Consider the following 20,617-nt stretch of genomic DNA (forward strand, 5'->3'; position numbering starts at 1 on the left):
GTAAACATTGCTCTGCAAACAGCTCAGTGGGTAGTGTGACGGGAGCGGATAGGAATATGGCAGCCCTGGGTTTTCACTGGCACCTCCATCAGGAGCCTGTAACTGGGGTGTCAGCCACCAGTGCAGAGGAATGGTTTTATTTTAACTCATGTGGGTGTCGGAGTAGCTTTCTTGTGATGAAGTGACATACCAGAGCCTAAGGGAGATGACGCGGACACAAATATTTCATAGCTATCCTTTGTATGTGCAAATGGCTGATCTATTTATTTTCCTGACTTTGAAATGGCAGGCAGTGAATAATCCCCAGTGCCCCTCCATTTCAGAGAATGTCATCTTTGTTCTTACAGCCCTGGGCAGGATGGGGAGGTGATGTCCATGAACATGTTTGTGTCAATTTGAAACAGGGCTAAACTGTGATCTTCAAGTCATTCTTCTCTCCCTGAGTGTTGATACAGCTTTTTGAATGCCCTGGGGGGTCTGCTTGTGTTTTAGAGCTGTGAATAATGAATGAAAAGGATGTGTGGGATCTGAGGGGAAGCAATTCAGCTTTTGCACTTGCAGCAGTGCTTTTCTGAAATGTCGGAAATCCTGGGAGCTGCACCGTTGCTCCTTCCATTAGCTCAGGATGCCAGCAGGGCCTGGGAAGAAGCAAGTGTGAGCCGAGGAGATGCTGACCTCTGGAAGTTGTATAGTCCATGGGGTAAAGCCTACTGCCCTTCTGGGTCCCCACAGAGCAGTGGAAAATGCCGATCCTCCAGGCCAGAGAATACATTGTGCAAATGCTCTGTGGGTCATGATCAAAGCAGGAAAGTCATGGAGGTTTAGGTGGTTCAGGGGCCAGCTGCTTTGCATGAAAGGGTTACAAAGCTCATGGCCTGAGTAGAGAAAAGGTCATGGGCTCACAGCAGGAAGAAGTGTGGCTCAGAAGAAACCACTGTTCACACCAGACCCTTCTCTGTACTCTGTACAGGAGTGATTTTACTTCCCGAAGGTGCTGTGGGAAGAACAGATGGGGGGTGTAGGAAAGCCTGGCTTGTGACAGAGAATGGGTGTGAGCGCCACAGTCAGCGATGAAGTAGATGGGTCTTGTGGAGGTGTAGAGGACTGCCTAGTATCATTTAGTCTGGCTGATGGGCAAGAGCAGAAGGCCCTGTGAGCAGCAGGCTCTTGCTAGGGGCCCTTAGGGGGAGTAAGGATATAAGGACACAAGGGGATGGAACATGTTTAGATTCATAGAGTAGTAGTAAAAATAGTATTTATCATTGATTGACCTAAAAACTAAGGAAGATCCACAGTCGGGAAGGCATCACAACTGTCCCTCCAGCTGCTTTTACACCAAGTCATGGGCAGATAGGCAAAGGCCTGTCAACAATACTATTGTGCCTTTCTGCAGCTCCAGAAAGACAATGTCTGTGGGGAATGCAAGCCCTTGTTCTCTCTTCCTGGGTACATTTGACATCAGTGTCCATCTTTGGGCTTCCAGCTCAGACTCAGGCTGCCGAGGATGAGCAGGTGCTCCCAGGAGGTGGCTTTGTACGCTACAAGCATTTAAGCGCTCGCTAGCTAGACCAGGGACTACTGCTGTAAAGCGTGGATTGTGCAGTTTTGAGGACCCTATAGAGAAGTTCCGTCAGAGCTGTTGTCTACATTGATAACACTCATAGCTGATGAATGATGAACATCCCAGGAAACTGAAAGGAATCTTGGGCCAACCTCTGAATTTAGTCTCCCAACAGCAGGAGGTAGGTGGTAGCAGATGCTGTCTAAACCTGAGCTAGCAGTGAAACCTTCCTGTCCCTTTGACAATAGGTTAGAGCCACCAAGTATCTCCAAAATGCAGTAAAAGCAATAACTTCAAAATAATGATGGTTCATGTCCTGAGCAGTCTGTGATTTAGTCGTGTGACAGTGTGGAGCAGGGGTGGGAACAGGTCTGTTAGGGGCTGGAGAAGATGTTAAGCAGCCATATGACGGCTGCAGTACAATATAGCTGGGAGCAAGCTCCACACTAGGGGATGCATGTGGAGGTTTGGGGACACAGGTCCACAGCTGTCTTCATCCCCTCTATCTGCTGTGAAGGGGAGATGTCGAAGAACACAGACCTGTATGTCTGCAAACATGTTGGCAAATAATTTCATGCGTGTTCATGATCCATCTGAGCTTGGGGGATTAGAGACTAGAACATTTGCAGGATTGGGGCTCTACTCTGTACAGTAAATTTGCTGAGGAAGAATGAAAATCAGTACAACCTTATTCCTAGATTTCATTTGCGTTTGCTTGAGTAACTACCTGGAGGTCCAATGCTTTCTCCTTTGCTCACAATGGGAAGACTTACCAGTTCCCTGCTGTTTTCTGTTAAGCTGCTAGGTGCCACAGCGATTGAGGACAAGTTACAAGATGGAGTCCCACAGACAATTGAGACTCTTGCCAAAGCCAACATTAAGATATGGGTCCTCACTGGAGACAAGCAAGGTAAAGGGGCTACAATTTTGGATGTTTCTCTTCTCTCCCAACGGTGGGATGGTTCTGCTAAGACCCATGTTCTCATGCTTTCTCCTTTGAAAACTGCACAGAAGACAAACTTACAGGGCTTTGCTTTACAGGGCTTTGCTAGGCAAAACTCCAGTTATCTGGAATTAGACCAGATAACTGTAGCTAGTACCTGTTCTTAATTCCTGTCCTGAGGCTGGAAGCAGCGTGAAGGCAGCATCCTTTGCCTTTGGAGAGGTGACGATGAACATCCCATAGTACTTGTCATATGCTGTGAAATGGTGTCATTTTAGTACAGTCGACCATCCTGGCGAAGAAGGTGGAAAAAATCTTGTCCTACTTTCCAGGAATTTTAGTGCTAAAGTGGATGTTGAGTCTGTTTCAGTTTGGTCCTGGCGTTAATGATCCAGAATAGAAATGGAGGAAACAGGCTTTTGGAGAAAGCATTAAGTTGGAAAGAATGGTAAATAGACTCCAATGAATTCTTTTGGACAAATAGTAACTTTAGTGAAACAATGGTGTTTCAGGGAGGCCAAAAGTGCTTGCAAATAATTTAAGCCAAGAAATGAGCAGAGAATTTTTGAGAAAAATGAAACAATTTATTTTGTCATTTTCCAAATGTAATAGTTTTGCTTATTGTGGTAGATTGACCTTGGCTAGACACCAGGTGCCCACCAAAGCCGCTCTATCCCTCCCCTCCTCAGCTGGACAGGGGAGAGAAAATATATTGAAAGGCTCATGAGTCAAGATAAGGACAGGGAGAGATCACTCAGCAATTACTGTCACAGGCAAAACAGACTCAACTTGGGGAAATTAGTTTAATTTATTACAAATCAAATCAGAGTAGGATAATGAGAAGTAAAACCAAATCTTAAAAAACCTTCCCCCCACCCCTCCCTTCTTCCCAGGCTCAACTTCACTCGCAATTTCTCTACCTCCTTCCACCCAAAGGGTTTGGGGTCAGTTCACCACACGCTGTCTCTGCCGCTCCTTCCTCCCCAGGGGAGGACTCCTCACACTCTGCCCCTGCTCCAGCGTGGGGTCCCTCCCACGGCAGACAGTCCTCCACGCACTGCTCCAGCGTGAGCCCTTCCCAGGGCTGCAGTTCCTCACGAACTGCCCCAGCGTGGGTCCCTTCCACGGGGCGCAGTCCTTCAGGAGCAGACTGCTCCAGCGTGGGTCCCCCGCGGGGTCACCAGCCCTGCCAGCAAACCTGCTCCAGCCTGGGCTCCTCTCTCCACGGGGCCACAGGTCCTGCCAGGAGCCTGCTCCAGCGCGGGCTTCCCACGGGGTCACAGCCTCCTTTGGGCATCCCCCTGCTCCGGCATGGGGTCCTCCACGGGCTGCAGGTGGATCTCTGCTCCAGCGTGGACCTCCATGGGCTGCAGGGGGACAGCCTGCCTCACCATGGTCTTCCCCAGGGGCTGCAGGGGAATCTCTGCTCTGTCGCCTGGAGCACCTCCTCCCCCTCCTTCTGCACTGGCCTTGGTGTCTGCAGGGCTGTGCCTCTCATGTATTCTCACGCCTCTCTTCTGCTACAATTGCTGTTGTGCAGGTCTCCCCCCTCGCCTTCTTAACTATGTTCTCCCAGAGGTGCTACCGCTGTCGCTGATGGGCTCGGCCTTGGCCAGCGGTGGCTCTGTCTTGGAGCCAGTGGCCTTGGCTCCATCAGACACAGGGGAAGCCTCTAGCAGCCTCTCACAGAAGCCACCCCTGTAGCCCCTCTGCTGCCAAAACCTTGCTGTGCAAACACAATACACAGTCAAATTCACACACAAAACCAGTAACCTTTTTGCAGCTGCATTTTGGATGCAATCCAATATACTTACGAAATACCAAAATACATTTTTTCCAGAGTTTTCTGAACAAAATATCTTAAGATTCTTCTTCAAAACTGTGGTTTGGGACTTTTCTGGGAGTAGGGGGAGGAAAAGTTAAAAATCCTGAAAAAATTTTTTGTAATCAACATGAAATTATTTTTGTTGTCTAAGTATGTTGGCTGAAGGATGTTTTAAGCTTTTTTTATTTTGGTAGAATTATTTTTTTTCTGTGGCCTTGTGAAGCCCAATTAGGGGAGATTTGCTGCTACGTCCATCAAGGTGACTCTCCTGGCTCTCTTAAACTATTGACTCTGAAAGGCTCAGAGCTCTTTTGAGTGAGAAAGAGAGCTTTTGTCATGTGTGTAAAAAGGCCACAGAGACGGTGGGTGAGTCTGAGGCTAAGATGGGACATCTTCCTGGTTTATCCTTCCCAGAGACGGCAATGAATATTGGTTACTCCTGCAACTTGCTGAATGATGACATGGAAGATGTTTTCATTATTGAAGGCAGCACATCTGATGATGTCCTTAATGAGCTGAGGTAAATGGCTGAAATATACAGTTTCTTTGCTGTGCGCTGACACTATTTGTATTTTGTATTATTCCACCTTTTTTTCCTGTGGGCTTTACTTGGTGCAGTTCATTCAGGGACCTTAGATAAGGGCTAGCTGGCTCCCTGGAAGATCCAGCAGCTAAACACAATGTAGAAATTTCCTCTGAGGATAAACGCTGAAGCTTCTTGATCCAAGAGGTCAAATCTATATAAATGTATAATAAAGCGGAGTCAGGCAGGCAGTATCAGCTGACATTCGACAAGTGATCTGGAGCCACGAAGCCTTTGGCTCCAGCTTGAGCTACGCTGTTACTCTGCTGCTATTGCCATTCATCCACATTGTGGTCCTTTGTCTGGATATGGTCCTTTTCTAGCATTATCTGGAAATCCACCTTCCTCCCTAGCCTCCTCAGTAGACACAAGTTTTTAGGTATATGTGGAAAATGGGAAAGTTTTTCAGTCCTTTTCTTTTGAAATAGGTGGTTGCCAGGCAATATGCACAGAAAATTAGGATGCCCTTTGGGATACTGTCCTTCATGACACTCAGATGATTTGTTTGACCTTAAATCAGCACAAGTTTAGCACACACTTGTTAGAGTTTCAGAAGCATGTGGATGATCTGCACAAGCAGCAGCAGCTAAACTATGCATGTTTGTAGGGATACAGGGAAAATTAAACTAAACTATCAAAGGGAAGCATCGATTTTTTATTTTCATAAAGTTGATTTAATAACACATATATATCTTTACAAGCTTTTCATTATTATTCTGGATTTTTTTTAGGAATGCAAGGAAAAAGATGAAGCCAGACTCCTTTCTGGACAGTGATGAAATCAACATTCAGTTTGAAAAATCTTCCAAAAAACCAAAAATTATACCTGATGAGCAAGCAAATGGGGTGTACGGTCTGGTTATCACTGGCCACAGCCTGGTAAGGAAGGTTCAGAGTCATGTTAGGGCTGAATTCTCTGAAGAAATTAATGTGATAGAGACATACTGGAAGTCTGAAAATGCTTTAAAAATTTAGCTGTAGAGGACTGGATTTTTTTTTCCTAACTGAAGATTAGGTTCAGTGGTTATCTGAGACAGCAAAGGTGATGGGCAAGGTTTCGCAAGACTGGAACAGGGAAGAGTTGGCCCTGATGTTAGGCAAACAAGAGGAGTAGAGTAGCTGGATCAATTTTCATTTCCAGAAAGATACTAGAAAAATAATCAGGCAGTTTATGGATGCAGCAAGAAGGTAAGATAACATCAGACATGGGTTTCAGGTATGCCAAGAACATATTCTACTAAATATATCCGATAACAGATATCTTTAACAGATAGGATATATATCTTATAACTTAACTAGTAAATTGTTTGATGCTCTCTCCCATGATGTTCTTCCAAGGAAACTGAAGTAATACTGTCTAGATGAAATTGTTAAGTGACAGATGCAAGACTGCTTGAAAAGTATGGCTCTTAATGGCTCACTGTTTATCTAAAACAACAGTTAAGTGGCACCTGCAGGAGGCTATCCCACATCTATTTGATATTCAGTGTGTGCATTAACTGCTTAAAGAGAGCAGATAACACCAGGCTGGGGAAACTGCAGGCATGATGGAGTACAAGATTAGATTTGAAAACATTTTTAACAAATTGGAGAAATACTTTGGCAAAATGAAGAATTCATTCAGTAAGAACAAATTACTTGTTCTGCACTTTCACATAATCAACTACTCACATAAAAAAATCAGAGGTATGTATGTAAGAGCATCATCTATAAGACCTGTAAAGAAAGCCTCCTGCTTCATTTGGCATTGGTAAAGTCTTAGCTGAAATAATTCAACTTATTTGGGCCATTTTTTTTGAGAAAATGTAGACCAACTAGAGAGAATACAAAGAAAACTGTAAGAATAGTCATGGATGATCTGGAAAGCACAGGGGAAAACTGAGAGAGCTAGGATTTCTGAGCCTGGAGAATACTGATCTGTCTTGGTAATACTCTGCAAATAATAACAGGTAAACAAAGTATAAGAGATAATTTGAGATAAGAGAATTTTAGGTGAAACGTCTTCCTGGCGAGAATAGTGAATCACTGGAATAGATTTTCCATCCTTGGAAATATTTTAGAACAGGTTAGAGAAAAAAACAATTTAGCTACATTTCAACCTGTCTGGAAGGAAGGCTTAGTCTAGGTCAGGTTTATTTGTCTATTGCATTTTGCTTTTCCAAAATTCAGGGGAAGCAAATAGGTAGACGTGGAAATAGCTGGGAGGTGCTGCCTTTCAGAGACAAGATGCTTCTGTTCCCTGTGGTTGCTACCTCTCTTGATGGCAGTCCAGCAAATTTAACTCCCAGCTCTATACCAGCCTGGCAAATTACTATTAAAAAAATCTCATCTTTCTCCATTCTTGACTTGTGTGCCATGTATACAGACCCTGGACTACAGGGGACACTTTCAGGCAGTGTCTATGTTGTCAAGTACCCTCTCTCCCCCTTTTACACTCACTGCCTCTTTAACTCCAGGGCCTTAATCCACTTTAGATTCCCACTGCAAAGCAGGCAAGAGCTTTATCCAGTTTGGTGCATCTGCATGGGCGAATCCTCTGACATCCCACCCGGCCGCAAACCTCTGCCTGTCGCTACTGCATCCCTTCAGCCTGCAGCACAGACCCTGAGTGCTCTGCTATAAAAGCACCACTGGCAGTAGTGACAAAGCTTTCTTTTTATTCCTGGAAAACCACACACTCACCCACACCCTGGCAAGGAGATATGTCCCACATAAGGAAATTCAAATCTGGGCTATGTGGGAGCAGCCAGCCCACATAGCCTGCAGCAGAGTGGACACAGACAGTCTCACCAAGGCCATGGCTTTCTCCTGGGTGTGGACCACAAGGACAGTGTGGACAAAACTATGTGTTATTTATTTATGAACCTAGAGCTTGAACAACTGTCATAGTGCTGTTACCATCCCACTCAAACACAGCATCTTTTCAGTGCCGTATCCCTATGTGCCGATGGGTGGGATGGCAGCACTGGGGCTATGTGCACGTGGTCTTTAAAGAAAGCAAGTGAACAGAAGCACATCAGCGTCTGTAATGCCATCATCATACTGGTTGATTTGTGCGCAGTACCATTAATATACTATGTGATAACATTTTGCTAGTGCTGTGCAGCGAGGATGTTGTGGCAAAAACCATCTCTAACTGCATTGACCGGCCAGTACTAAAGCTAAACCATGAAAAGGTCTCTCTTGTTGAGCAAGCCTGCCTGCTGCTGATGGGAGGGAAGCGGGGGACTGGTGACTCACAGCTCTCTGTTTCAAGAAGAAAGGATATCTGGCCTAAAGATTGTCTGCAGGAAGGGCAGTGGGCCTGCCGTAATGGCTCTGAGGAGGAGAGCGCCCTGTAGATTCCTTCCATGCATGTCTACTGAGAAGAGACACCAGAGAACAGACCCAAAAAGCATGATGTGAAAGGAATATGAAAAGCTAACACTGCTCCCTCCTCCTCGCGCAGAGCTGGAGGGGTGACCAGACATCCAATTATCTCTGTGCTTCCTGAACAGAAATAACACGGCTGACTGATATAAAAGGTCAGCACTCAGAGCAAAGTTGCCTTCTCCCTGGCTTGATGTTTTGCTTTGTCGCGCCCACCTGAGCTCAGCTTTTTCCATGTTTTTTTTTTTTAATTAAGTACTCACAAACTGAAATCTCTTCTCTTTATACCACAGATCTCCCAGAGCTTAAAAAATAAACCAAGAGAGATGAGCAGAGACTCTCTCTCGCATGGAGATATGCAAGGTTGTCTCAGGCCCAGCAGCAGCTTCGTTAATTTAGTGCTCCTGTTGTTCTGACACTTCCACTGCACTGTCAGGTTACATCAGCCAGAGCAGCTGTTGTGCATATCCAGCTGTGGTGCATCCAAGGTGCAAGCTCATAGGTGTATGCTGCGTGGCATGATGTTGTGCGGCATGGATGCTCCCTGCAACTGAATGGGCGGATTCACTTGGGGTACCTTATACCTTCCTTTTGCCAAATGGTAGAACTAGCTCAGCTCTCATTTCCTTCCCGCTGCATCCTCTTTGTCATGCTGTGACTTGCTGCTAGTCTAGACCTGAACACCCCCTTTGCTCCTTCTTCTCAGGCTTACGCATTGGAAGGGAATTTGGAGCTGGAGCTGGTGAGAACTGCCTGCATGTGCAAAGTGGTGATCTGCTGCCGGGTGACTCCGCTGCAGAAGGCCCAGGTGGTGGAGCTGGTGAAGAAGTACAAGAAGGCTGTCACCCTGGCAATAGGAGACGGCGCCAACGATGTCAGCATGATCAAAAGTGAGTGATGGCCAACAGCCAGCATGCTCTAGCAAACTGACTTGCTGATGTATTTGCTATCTGAGGTGGCCTAGCAGCAGGAACACATATCTGAGTGCCTTCTGCACCACCCTCTTTGTGGCACCAAGTGGCTCTGTCCCAAGTTTTGGCAGGTTTCTACTGCCACAATAGGCTACTCGTGTCTCCTGCCTTCCAGGACACACAGGAGGGCCCACCAGGATTGCAGGAAGCTAAGATTGCACTTATTGCCTATTTCTCTGTTTCTACCTTAGAACAGACAAAAGCCCACTGGGGCTGTGCCATGTCTACCTGTGTGGCTACATGGCCACCATCACAAGGGCAATACAAAGAACAAAACAAGTTTGTTTCAGAGAGGGCCTGTCTGCAATGCAGAAAGAAAATCTTCATGGCTGTAAACAGTCTGTATCACGTTACATGACTTTTTTAGCATTTCCACGTGGTAGGGCCATTTGCCAATTATCTCCCTTGAGATCATCAATCATGGGCTTCTAGGCTTCTTCATCCTTGAGCATCATTTGATGCTGCATTACCTCAGTGAATTTATGAAAAAAATCCCCTAACTAGGTATAATTAAATTAAGATTATTCAGAAGGGCCTATTGCTAATCTTCCTTGTGTTAATTTGCAAGAATTGATTAACTGGAGCCTTTTAATTAAGAAAGAAAAGGCTAAGGAGGGAGCTTCAAGGGAGATAAGTCAGGCAGTCAGTAAAGAAAGGGTAAGAAAAGTTAAAGTGCACATGCTAATTAGAAACTATCCCAATCCCCCCACGAGAGGGTTGGGACTTTGGGATTTTATCAATTCACTGTTCCTTGCAAACCTCTGAATCTAACCAACCTCCAGCCATCAAGATTGTTCTCATTAGTTAAAGCTGTATAATTAGCTGTCACATTAAACTTATGTCCATGTTTAATAAACCCAAGTTACTATTAAAAAAGACGTGACTTTTCTATCTAATTATTTGATTGAACTAATAAAGCCTAGGAAATGTAAAAAGGCTACAGTCTGCCTTACAGCACTGTGTCTGAGAAATCTATAAGGGTTTTGAAGATTTTGCTTGTCTGGAGCGATATTTTAAGGCTGCTGGAAGGACATGCATGCATGTAAATACAAGTCACATGTCAATATAAATGAAAGTTATTTTTTCATAACAGCAGCTGTTATGAACAACAGCATTTATGCTGTTGGAAAACATTCAGAAAGAAAATATGAATTGTTACTGAGGGTGTAATTTCATTCAAATAATACAAGCCCAGTTACTGGAAATGTATCACCACAGCCAAAATCATAATGCTGCTGAAAGAATTACTGCCCCGAATTTTTTTTTTTTAAATAATTTTACATATGACTTTTTATGAAGGCTGGGAGGGAATTAACACAGTGTCCCAGTGCAGGGAACTCATTTAAAAAATGGGGTAATCAAAAACTCTCAGTGTAATGGCATGATCAATAACCTTCTTTTTGCAGCTGCCCACATTGGGGTTGGTATCAGTGGCCAGGAGGGGATGCAGGCGGTCTTGTCCAGTGACTTCTCCTTTGCACAGTTCCGTTACCTGCAGCGCCTGCTCTTGGTCCACGGCCGGTGGTCCTACATCCGCATGTGCAAGTTCCTCAAATACTTCTTCTATAAGAATTTTGCCTTCACGTTACTGCATTTCTGGTATGGCTTCTTCTGTGGCTTCTCAGCACAGGTAGGTCCAGTTTCTGTTTTCTCATGCTGATGTCTAGCATTTCCAAGTAAAGTATCTGGAAACATTTTAAAAGGAAATGAACTAAGCCGTTCCCCCCACCTCACTGAATGGCACACAGGTCTGTCTTCTTCAGCTGTATGAGTATAAAGCAGATATTGCTGCCTTATTGTGCTGCTGGTAGAGGACAGATGCCTGAAGACATTTAGGTGCATTATGAAGCACATAGGTACCTCATGGGATTTTCAAAAGTGTTCAAATTGCCTACAGCCATCAAACAAGGATATAGATTATGCAGAGGTCTGACCAGTTTGGAGCAGGTATGCTTGCCCTATTAGCACATTTGAAGCAATCAGTTTAACCCCAGAATGCCTGTGTGCTTCAGCAGCTTGCAAGAGGAGCAAATCTCCTGCAGCAAAAAAGCTGGCGTTAGTAGACAAACCAATCTCCAACCCAGATCCTGGGAAGTGCAGACAGCATGCAAACGTTAGCCCCAGGGCTGAGGGTGCAGGCAGGGCGGTTGCCATCCACCCCTGCCCGCTGCCTGCATGCTGCAGAGCACTGCTCCCACCCAGCAGCAGCAGCTCCACTGTGCTGGTCGGGGGGTCTTCTGCTCTGGCTGAGGACGGCTGTGGATGCTGAGCAAACAGGGCTAGCATAACGTGATCCTTGCCCCATGTATTCCCACAGCTTATGGTACAAGTCGTTTAGGGCTGCTGAGCCTGAGTCACCTTATACTTTTGGTCTCAGTAGCATCTCAATCCAAGATGTGCCAGCATTTGTGTATACTTCTGAGGAGGTGGGAAAGGCAGCCTTTTGCTAACTCCACGCTCTGTTTTTTTCTTTAGACCGTCTATGATGAGTGGTTCATTACGCTTTACAATTTGGTATATACCTCCCTCCCGGTGCTAGGAATGAGCCTCTTCGATCAGGTACTGTTTTTATCACCTCCTGGATTTTTTTATAGGGGTTTTATCTCCAGCTGCTTTGAGCTGGTTCCATGAAGCAAAAGCAGATGTCTTTTTGGCTAGCTATTGTGGTAGCCCCTAAAAGAGTTTCCTGCCAGTGAGAACCGAGAGCACAAAAAAAGGATGCTCCAGGGAGGAGATGGCATATTATCCTGATTTGGCCTGTGGGTTTCAGTGTGTTGTGAGACTTTTGGGTTAGCCTGTTGACTACAGTAAAAGCTGCCATTGCAACATACCCCTGAGGTGGTCACGTCTTATTAGCTCTGTTCCTGAAGCCTGACAAGTGACTTTTTAACCAGACAGAACCATGAATGAACTAGAACTCTGAAGCCAGGTTTTCCAGGTTCAGCCTTTCTAGTGGAAGCCTTCCTGCAGTAATTTCACATACACATTTCTACCTCATATGAGATTACTGTTCAGCAAGACATAGGAGCAATAAAGCTCCTCCTATATGCCTTTTAAAAGTTAAATAATAGGAACTTGCTGCTCCACAATGGTTCACAGTGTTCAGTTCTGGACACTTAAGGGATCCAGGTCAGACAACCTTGCCTGTGTGTGGACCCAGGGGAGGTATTTTCTGTCCCTGAGCGCCCAGGCCACTCTCAGAAGAGCAGACCATGCAGTCTGCTTAAGATGAAATGTATCTCCATTTTTTTTGCAGCACTTGTCAGCTTTCTCTGCACAAGAAAGGTAAAATTCAACATGCAAAATGTGTCTAGGTGACCTTAGCATGTGCCATGCTCGTCAGCCCAACTGAGTGAAGTGTGTGCTAAGCCTTTCCTCAGGAAATGCATGTCACAGGGACATGGCAACCCTAAGTGGTCTTGTGTGGTCAGCTGGGTCTGTGGCTGTGGCCAGCAAATCTGACCATCTCCTGTCTACTTTCAGGATGTGGATGATCGTTGGAGCATGCTGTTTCCTCAGCTATATGTGCCCGGCCAGCAAAACCTCTATTTTAACAAAATGGTCTTTGTCAAGTGCATGTTGCAAGGGATCTACAGTTCCCTCATTCTCTTCTTCATCCCCTATGGGGCCATGTACAATACGATGAGAAGTGACGGGAAAGCCATTGCTGACTACCAGTCCTTTGCACTGATGGCCCAGACCTGCTTACTGATTGTGGTGTCTGTACAGGTAAGGCATCTCAGGTAATATTCTTAGGAATTAGTTGTTCTTTTATGAAGACAGCATCCACAGGGCCACTTGGGATGTTGATAGCATTGTATTTGCTGCTGCATCTTGCATTCTTGCAAAAACAAAAAGACTCTTGACACCAGATTACTCTCCTCAGTTCATCAGAACAACAGATTTGTATGTTATGAAAGATCAGGGTGACCGGAAAGCAGAGCCTTGGGAAGTTTGCAGTCATAGCAGACAAATCAGTTAAGGCTGGGAACAGAGAAGGACTCATTTCAGTTTTATGGGAAGGGTTTGAAGCACAGGACTGTCTGCCTTCTACCAGGCAGTTATTTATAGGGTCTCCATTACAGGGCTGTGCCTGTAGCCTGGCTCCATGCATGATGCAGATGCCAGGCCTCCACTTGCTGGAAGAAATAGCGAAGACTTGGGTAGTACAAAATTCAGATGGCACTATCAGGAGGAGAGAAATTTCTTAAAAGAAAACCAATCAATCACACCTCCCTAGATAACGGTTTCTGCTGCCTGAGGTCTTGTAGGCTCCTTCTCCTAATTTTCAATGCTAGATCACAGTTTGGGGGTGGGGACGTAAGCGTGGCTCATTTGAACTTCATATCCTGTCTCCAGTACTGGCCACTGGTGAATGCTGGAGAAGAGGGCAAAAAGAGGGCAAATGCTTGTCTTGAATGGTCTCACAGCATCCTGTGATCAGTGGCTTGGTATTTCTTGAGATCTGAATGAATAACAGTCTCGGGGGCAGGCATACAAAGCAGAGGACAAGCTGTGTTCAGCACAGATCCACTAAATAAATAAGGCACTGACAATAGCTGTATTGCTCTGTTCTTTCAGATTGGCTTGGACACCTCTTACTGGACAGTTGTGAACCAGTTCTTCATCTGGGGCAGCCTTTCTGTTTACTTTGCTATCACCTTCACCATGTATAGTGATGGCATGTACCTGATCTTCACAGCCTCCTTTCCCTTTGTTGGTAAGCCCTGGGACAAATCTGGATTGCCCTCAAAATGGGCATACTGCGGGGCTTAAATCTGTCGAGTATTTCTAGTACGTAACAGAATACATTGATTGCCTTTTCTACAAGAAATGCCGTGGTATTTCTGAGGGCTGCTGGGAATGCTTATTGTGAATCCCATCCATCCATGTGAACATGTGCCATATTCACTTCCTTGCATAAGAATACACATTCACATGCAGCCATATTCAGCAATAAACCTACTGAGCTGGCTGGAATGCCTTCTGCTGCTCTTTTATATTCTGTTTCCAGGTGTCCAATTCTTACAGATATATAGGAGCATTTTATTTGCAGAAGGATGCATGTTCTTTTGTAAATAAGGTAACATGTTGGTATAGGAAAGCATAGACGTACAACATCCAGTTAGAAATGAGACAAATGCCATGTGATTATGGTGAGCCTTCAGCCAGGTTAAATGGCAAATTTGCAACAAAAAAAATTCCAGTGATGACCAGGTCTTTGGAGTTACTCTACATAACAGATTTCTGAACGCATGTAAAAAGTGAAGGATAACATAAAAACGAGTCCATCTCCTGAGACTTTGACCAGGAGAAAGGTGAAACCTTAGCAAAGTAATTCAGATGTTTTTAATAGCTCTGTGCATCCATAACCAATATTGATACAGCATTGTTATGCGACTCTACTTCTGAAATCCCAAGGCTTTTTTTTCCAAGTATCAGATTGGTGTATTAATCAGTGCCTTTATTTCTGGATTAATTGTTAAGCCAAGACTTGTTCTGCCCACCTTCACTGCAGTACCAAGGTGCTTGGCCATTTTACAAATATCTGAGATGCAGGTCAGTTGTTGCAACGCATTTTGCAAACAGATGGTCACATCCACTGTAAGATGGCTTTTAGTATCAAAAATGCTGAGTGAAAGAAGACAGAGTGTCTGTTCAGTTTCCAATGACAGGTGGTAACTCATTTGCCAGGGATATTGCTATCTGCTGCTCTGTTGGTACTACGTAGGTCAAATTACCCATAATGCTGGGGGCTGCCTAATAAGGTCTCAGTCTGAAGCCATTTGTAAGGAAAGTGTTTCTAGTCTGAACTCAGACAACTTGTTTACTTTAATTTCAGTGGAGTTGTATTACAGCAGAATTTGGCCAACTGAAAAGAAAACATTCAGCAACTTTACCGCCAACAACAGCATCGTTAAACCCTGTAATGAGGGTTTTGCAGACTGTTTGTTCTATCTTACATTCCTTCAGTTTTGGAGAAGCCAGAAGTGAGCACTTTGGTTTCAAAGAAGGTGGCAGTGTCATGCCAGCACATGGCAGTTGCTCTGCCAATACACCCATTAGGCTACACTGTCCATGCAGACACCCAGAGCAACACTTGCTCCTCTCGGAAAGGGCTGTGATCCTATCATCTGCTGGGAAGATTCAGGAAATGGTGCTGGAAAGTAAGAAAATAGTATTCCTCCTTTTGCACTAGAGTGCTGGCAAAAGGTGAGAGGGCTGGACTGCTGCTGAAGAAGGTCTCCTGAACATTTATATCAATCCTTCGCAGTGATACAACTCTTTGTAAAGATAGGAGGCATTCACCTTGTCTCCCTGAGTTGCTGCTTCAGTTGTGTCGGACATTGCAATTTTCTTTGCTTGTCTCAGTGATATTGGTATTGCTGTCCTCTCTACAGCCAATTGATTTCACTGTTGGAGATGGTGTCTGCTTTGTATTTTGGTCTGTTTGCCAAGTGCTTTGGAATCACAGAGAGTGAAAGGTTCAGGTGAATGATGGTGAGAAGTGCTGCTGTTATGGTTTTAATCATGCTTTTGTTTTTCAGGTACGGCTCGAAACACCCTCAGCCAACCAAATGTGTGGCTAGCAATCTTCCTCAGCATCACCCTCTGTGTGCTGCCTGTAGTTGGGTTTCGATTCCTGAAGGCTCAGTTAAAGCCAACTCCCAGTGATAAAGTAAGGAGCTACCTTATTAAGCCAGAAATCCTGCTGACTACCACCTAAACTTACCGTGGAGTCATACTGCATGAGCTTGGCATTGCTCAGAGTGTATGTCCCTGTAGGTGCAAGTGCTGCCATCCATCTGTCCCCTAGTCCCTTGAGAAGGGGGACTGAATTCAGGTTTTAGCACAGGTCAAACCATCTGCAGCTGGGACCAAGGCTGAGATCATTTAGATGTGGATTAGTTTGCACTGGAGCGAGGAAGCCACACTATTTTTAGGTGCAGGGTTTAAGCGCTGTGGCTCAGTGGCAAAGGAGTGGCATGTTCCTCCTGCCCTGCTGCCGTAGAGTTTTTAGCCTGGCAGACCGCAGCCCTTCACCCTCCACCCAGGCATACGTGTTTGCTGGAGATTTTTTTTTTTTTACTTCAGAATTTACTTCGTTTCTAGCCAATGGTTATACGCCTCCTCTGAAACCAGCTACCCTCCCATCCCCAGGAATATGAAGACGAAGCCACTAGGGCAAGGAGAGGCTGGGAGAGGTGGAGTGGGCAGAGAGCGCACAGTTCACTACAGCCAATGGACCCCTCACGAATGTCAGCATGAACACAGCTACCCGGGCTGGCTCTGAAATAAGAGCATCTGCTACATGCTGCTGCCACCTGGTGCTTCTCTCCCCTTCCTGCACTGAGCTGCGAGACACCAGTGTCTCTGAGCACATCCCAAGGGCATGCACCTCAGTGCTCCTCAGTCACCGCCCTGAGCATCCTTGGGATGTCTGTGAAGCTCCCCAGGTGCTCCAGGAATGTTGGAGCATGAGTGAAGGGGAATTCTCAGCCCTTGCAGAGGGTGTAGGTGGGTGCTAGAGAAGACTTCTAGGTCGGGTGGTCCTCAGGACACGGTTAGAGGCCATTCAGGCGTGTAAAAATGGGCTGAGTTTACCCTTCAGTTAAGTAGAAGTCCGGCACAGCTGTGGTCCAGAATCCCATCCTCACTGCTTGGGTTGAGCATCTCTCTCTAGTGCAAAATCACTTTACTTTTCTACCTGCTCTGGGAGTTGAATTGTCACAGGAGAGGAGTGTTTGGGTTTCCTGCTGTACGGAGATCCCCAGCTGGCAGTATAAGAGGAACTTAAATACAGACCTGATACTTAGAGAGGCCAAGTACCTACAGCTGCCACTCTCCCAAGCAGGAAGGAAAGGGGTCCAGTGGCTGTGGATTCTGCCGAGCTGATGGCACTCACTACTGGCCTCCTACCTTTGTCAGTCCCTTTCTGAAAAGATGCTTGCCCGCAGATGATCTCAGTGGCCTCATGGGAGCAGAGAGCCCGTTACCTGCAAATAAAGTGCATTATTTCATTCCCTTCTGCTATGGAATATGAGAATCTATTAATTACCATTCTCATCATAAAAAGCTTTTACATGTTGGAGATCCCCTTTATTAGTCTGTTTTCTAGATTAAGTAAGGCAATTTTTAAATGTTTCCTTTTTTGCTTTCTGGACTTTTGAGTATTGTTGAGATGACTTTCACATTTTGGATTATTTGACTGAAGCACCTAAAAGAGCTGCAGTAATACCCCAACCGAGGCATCGCAGAGCTGTGAGGAACAATACACTGAAATCATCCCCTCCCATGACTTAGAGATGACACTCCCCTTTTAGATTAAGATTGCCTTTTCCTTTTACCAGGCTGCCACCCTGTGCTGCCAGTTCAGTTCCTGCTCTGCAACCCCTCCTGCCATCCCCGTTTTGTCAATCATTTTTGGCTTTAGACCCCTGCTTCTGTTTCCCTTTCTTTACTCCTATTTTACTGTGCTTGTGAGTGATGATGCAGTTCCCACTTTTTCCATCTTATTTTCTGATTTCAGGTCCTGCTCAAGATCAAAGAAGCCAAGAAGAGGCCACCTCCGCCCTCACCCAAGAGACGCCTGCGTCGGACCAGCACCCGCCGCTCTGGCTATGCCTTCTCCCATCAGCATGGCTTTGGAGCACTCATTATGTCTGGGAGAAACATGCGGCCAAAATCACCTTTTGCCACTACAGGAACATTTTCACCAAATAGTGACAAGTATAAACACAAAGGACTGTAAAAAAACAAAAAAGACAAAAAAAACAACAAAGCAAACCAAAGTAAAGGGCTGTCAGGAGAGGAGGCTGTGCTCCCTGCAAAGCACTGAGCCCGTGGCCGCCCAGAGCCCTGCCCTCCGGGCTACCAAATCAAGGACTTGGGCCTTTCCTTTCACCCATGTGCACCCTCTGACTCCAGCTTCTCTTCCAAAGATGTGTGCTGCTGCCGGGGAATGCAGGCAGGGTGAATTAGATCTGTTGTATGGTATCCCAGAGGGCCTCCCTGGAAAAAGAGAGAACATGCTGCGGGAGGCATCTCCGCTCCCCGAGATTGTTCATAACACCATTTTCTTTTTTTTTTCCTCCCTTTAACTACATACCTCAGAGCAAAGAGAAGTCCAGGGTGAGGAAAAGGCTGAATTGGCAATGTCTTTCTCATTCACGTGCCTTTGTTTCTGTCATGAATCCACTCTGGGCCGTATTACTGGGGTGACAGTATTGCCCCCGCGTGTGCCTTAGGTCCAGCCATACAAGCCCCACAACCCCAATCTTTGTAATATGTGTAATTTTGTAGCCTTTTGACTGTACACAGACACTTTGGAAGGCATGAGTTGGAAATAACCTCCTTCCAAACTAACGGTTAATCTAGTTTCTCAAGAGATGGCCAGTGCCCAAACACCACCCTCTTCCTGCATCTGCTGTGGGGAAGTGCTGCAAGCTCAGAGAAACCCTTAGTTGGTCAAGGGACATCGACTTGGAGTTCATAAGCCTGCCCTGTTTTATCTGCACTGCAAATCTGCTCTTCTAAAAGATCATTGTCCTCAGAGCCCTCAGGTTTTGTAGCTGGGCACCAGCCATTTCATTTAGACTTAAAATAAAAGGGCAAAAGAAGCTTAAGCTCCCATATGGATCAAACCATAAAATCTGGCCCTGAGAAGCCCCTGTTGTGGTTAGGGCTCATCTGAGCTGCCAGCACCAGGTGTCTTTCCCACCACAACAGACTGAGGCACATGCAGATCCAACTTGATGGAAATCACACCAGCAGTATCAGAGGCAGAGATGCTATTTCACAGCGAGCGCAGGGTGTCCTACCCTTTGCTCTCAGTGTGAGGGATGATGCATGACCTGGTGGCTCCCTCGCCCTCCCTGGTGAGCAGTGTGGTCAAGTTTCGGAGGAACTTAGTGAGGGCTCGGGGGCCTCTGCAGAGTTTCTCTGTGCTGGCTAATACTTCATTTGGGAACAGCTCATCTGTCAATCCTGAGTTGCAGAGAGCTGAAAATCCTATAAGTCTGGCTGCCAGCAGAGGGACCTAAGATTCACAGACACCGCCAAAGACGTGGTGATCCTGAGGGACTGGGATTTGCTCACTGTTTTGTTACACCAGCTCCATAATCAGTGGGGTTACTGGGTGGAAGGCCAGCGTGGCAGCATGAGAGTCTGTCCTGCCAGCACTGCTGAGCTGTCTAAATGGAGCTTTTTTGTACAGAGGACTAAGCAGCATTGGCTGTTATATTTTTTTCAGCTCCTTTATACAAATTTAGACTCCTTCCTTGTTTTGGATTGGATTTTTTTGCATAGTAACCATCCGGTATTTATTGGGAACTCTCTGCCTGAGCATCTGAGCTATCGGTGGAGGCAATGTATGATGGCAACAGGCCAGCCACATCCCCATTTCATCCGGTCTGCGTGTAACACCTTGCTGCTTGTCGTCCCAGTTTCAGCAGTTATTGTGTAAGATTGTTTAAGCTCCAGTAGAAGGTTTCATCTCCCTGCATTTATCTCAGCACAGAAAAAAGCAGCCTGTTGCACCTGCTGCTTTGGGAGGCTCGTCGCAAACTGTGGTATTAAATTTCAGCATAGCCAGTGAAGAACTAGAGCTGGGACTAGATCCAGACTTCAGCGGCCAGGAGCTGCCTGCTAGGGAAGGAGCAAATTCTAATCCAGTGATCTCCCCTGGAAGGAGACACCTAAGTAAAGTGAGAGCCTGCACCCTGACAGGAAAGCGCTGTGATAGTGCTTGTCACCGCCCTCTGATTTACCATTTGCTTTGCAGACACAATCATGGCTTTCTAATGAGGATTATGTCTTTCACAGTCAGCCTGCATGAGGCTAGAGAAAAAAAGGCAAATTTATGCAGGTAAGCAGACATCCCCATGATACCCAGACTGTGGACCGAGAGTCCTATCAAAGCTGTTCCTAGAATGTAATGCAGCAGAATATATGCAGAGCAGCAGAGGCAGACCTCTTGCTGACAGAGCAAGGCAACTCTGAGACTGCGTCACTCTTCTTATATGGTTTACGTGCAAAGCGCTCACCTTCTGGCTAAAGGGGATTTGCAAATGCTGCATAGGACGTGCAGGGGATAATAGAGCTGTTGGTGAACTTGCGCCAGATACAAATATTTCATTTGAAGCATATCAGCTGGAAGTGATGTCTGTCCTACATCACTCCTGATTTTGTAAAATCATTTTTTTTAAAATAAAGAGAATATTGGGATGACTGATTCCTTCCCAGTCTGCTAATTGATCAGAGGAGTTTATAACCAGATGTGTACATGATTCCTGGACCTCCTAAAGTGGGAGGATGGTCTGTGGGAGGACGGATCTGAGATGCTAGCGCTTTTCATGCGGTATCC

At 45.8% G+C, this 20,617-nt stretch overlaps 1 protein-coding gene across 1 annotated transcript in view; it reads left to right on the top strand.

Annotated features, from left to right (window-relative positions):
- Nucleotides 1-20,367, top strand: part of LOC309602424 (phospholipid-transporting ATPase ID-like) — a 68,591-nt gene extending 48,224 nt beyond the window's left edge. Inside the window, exons 18-27 of the mRNA XM_082335994.1 lie at nucleotides 2,360-2,471; nucleotides 4,744-4,849; nucleotides 5,644-5,791; nucleotides 8,988-9,171; nucleotides 10,659-10,882; nucleotides 11,728-11,811; nucleotides 12,736-12,981; nucleotides 13,834-13,972; nucleotides 15,801-15,931; nucleotides 17,783-20,367. Coding sequence (XP_082192120.1) covers nucleotides 2,360-2,471; nucleotides 4,744-4,849; nucleotides 5,644-5,791; nucleotides 8,988-9,171; nucleotides 10,659-10,882; nucleotides 11,728-11,811; nucleotides 12,736-12,981; nucleotides 13,834-13,972; nucleotides 15,801-15,931; nucleotides 17,783-18,004 — 1,596 coding nt within the window. The 3' untranslated portion in view covers nucleotides 18,005-20,367. The remainder of the gene's footprint in view (nucleotides 1-2,359; nucleotides 2,472-4,743; nucleotides 4,850-5,643; nucleotides 5,792-8,987; nucleotides 9,172-10,658; nucleotides 10,883-11,727; nucleotides 11,812-12,735; nucleotides 12,982-13,833; nucleotides 13,973-15,800; nucleotides 15,932-17,782) is intronic.
- Nucleotides 20,368-20,617: the final 250 nt, after the last annotated feature.

This window comes from Platalea leucorodia (assembly GCF_965183815.1).
Source record: "Platalea leucorodia genome assembly, chromosome: Z".
NCBI classification, from domain to species: Eukaryota; Metazoa; Chordata; class Aves; order Pelecaniformes; family Threskiornithidae; genus Platalea; species Platalea leucorodia.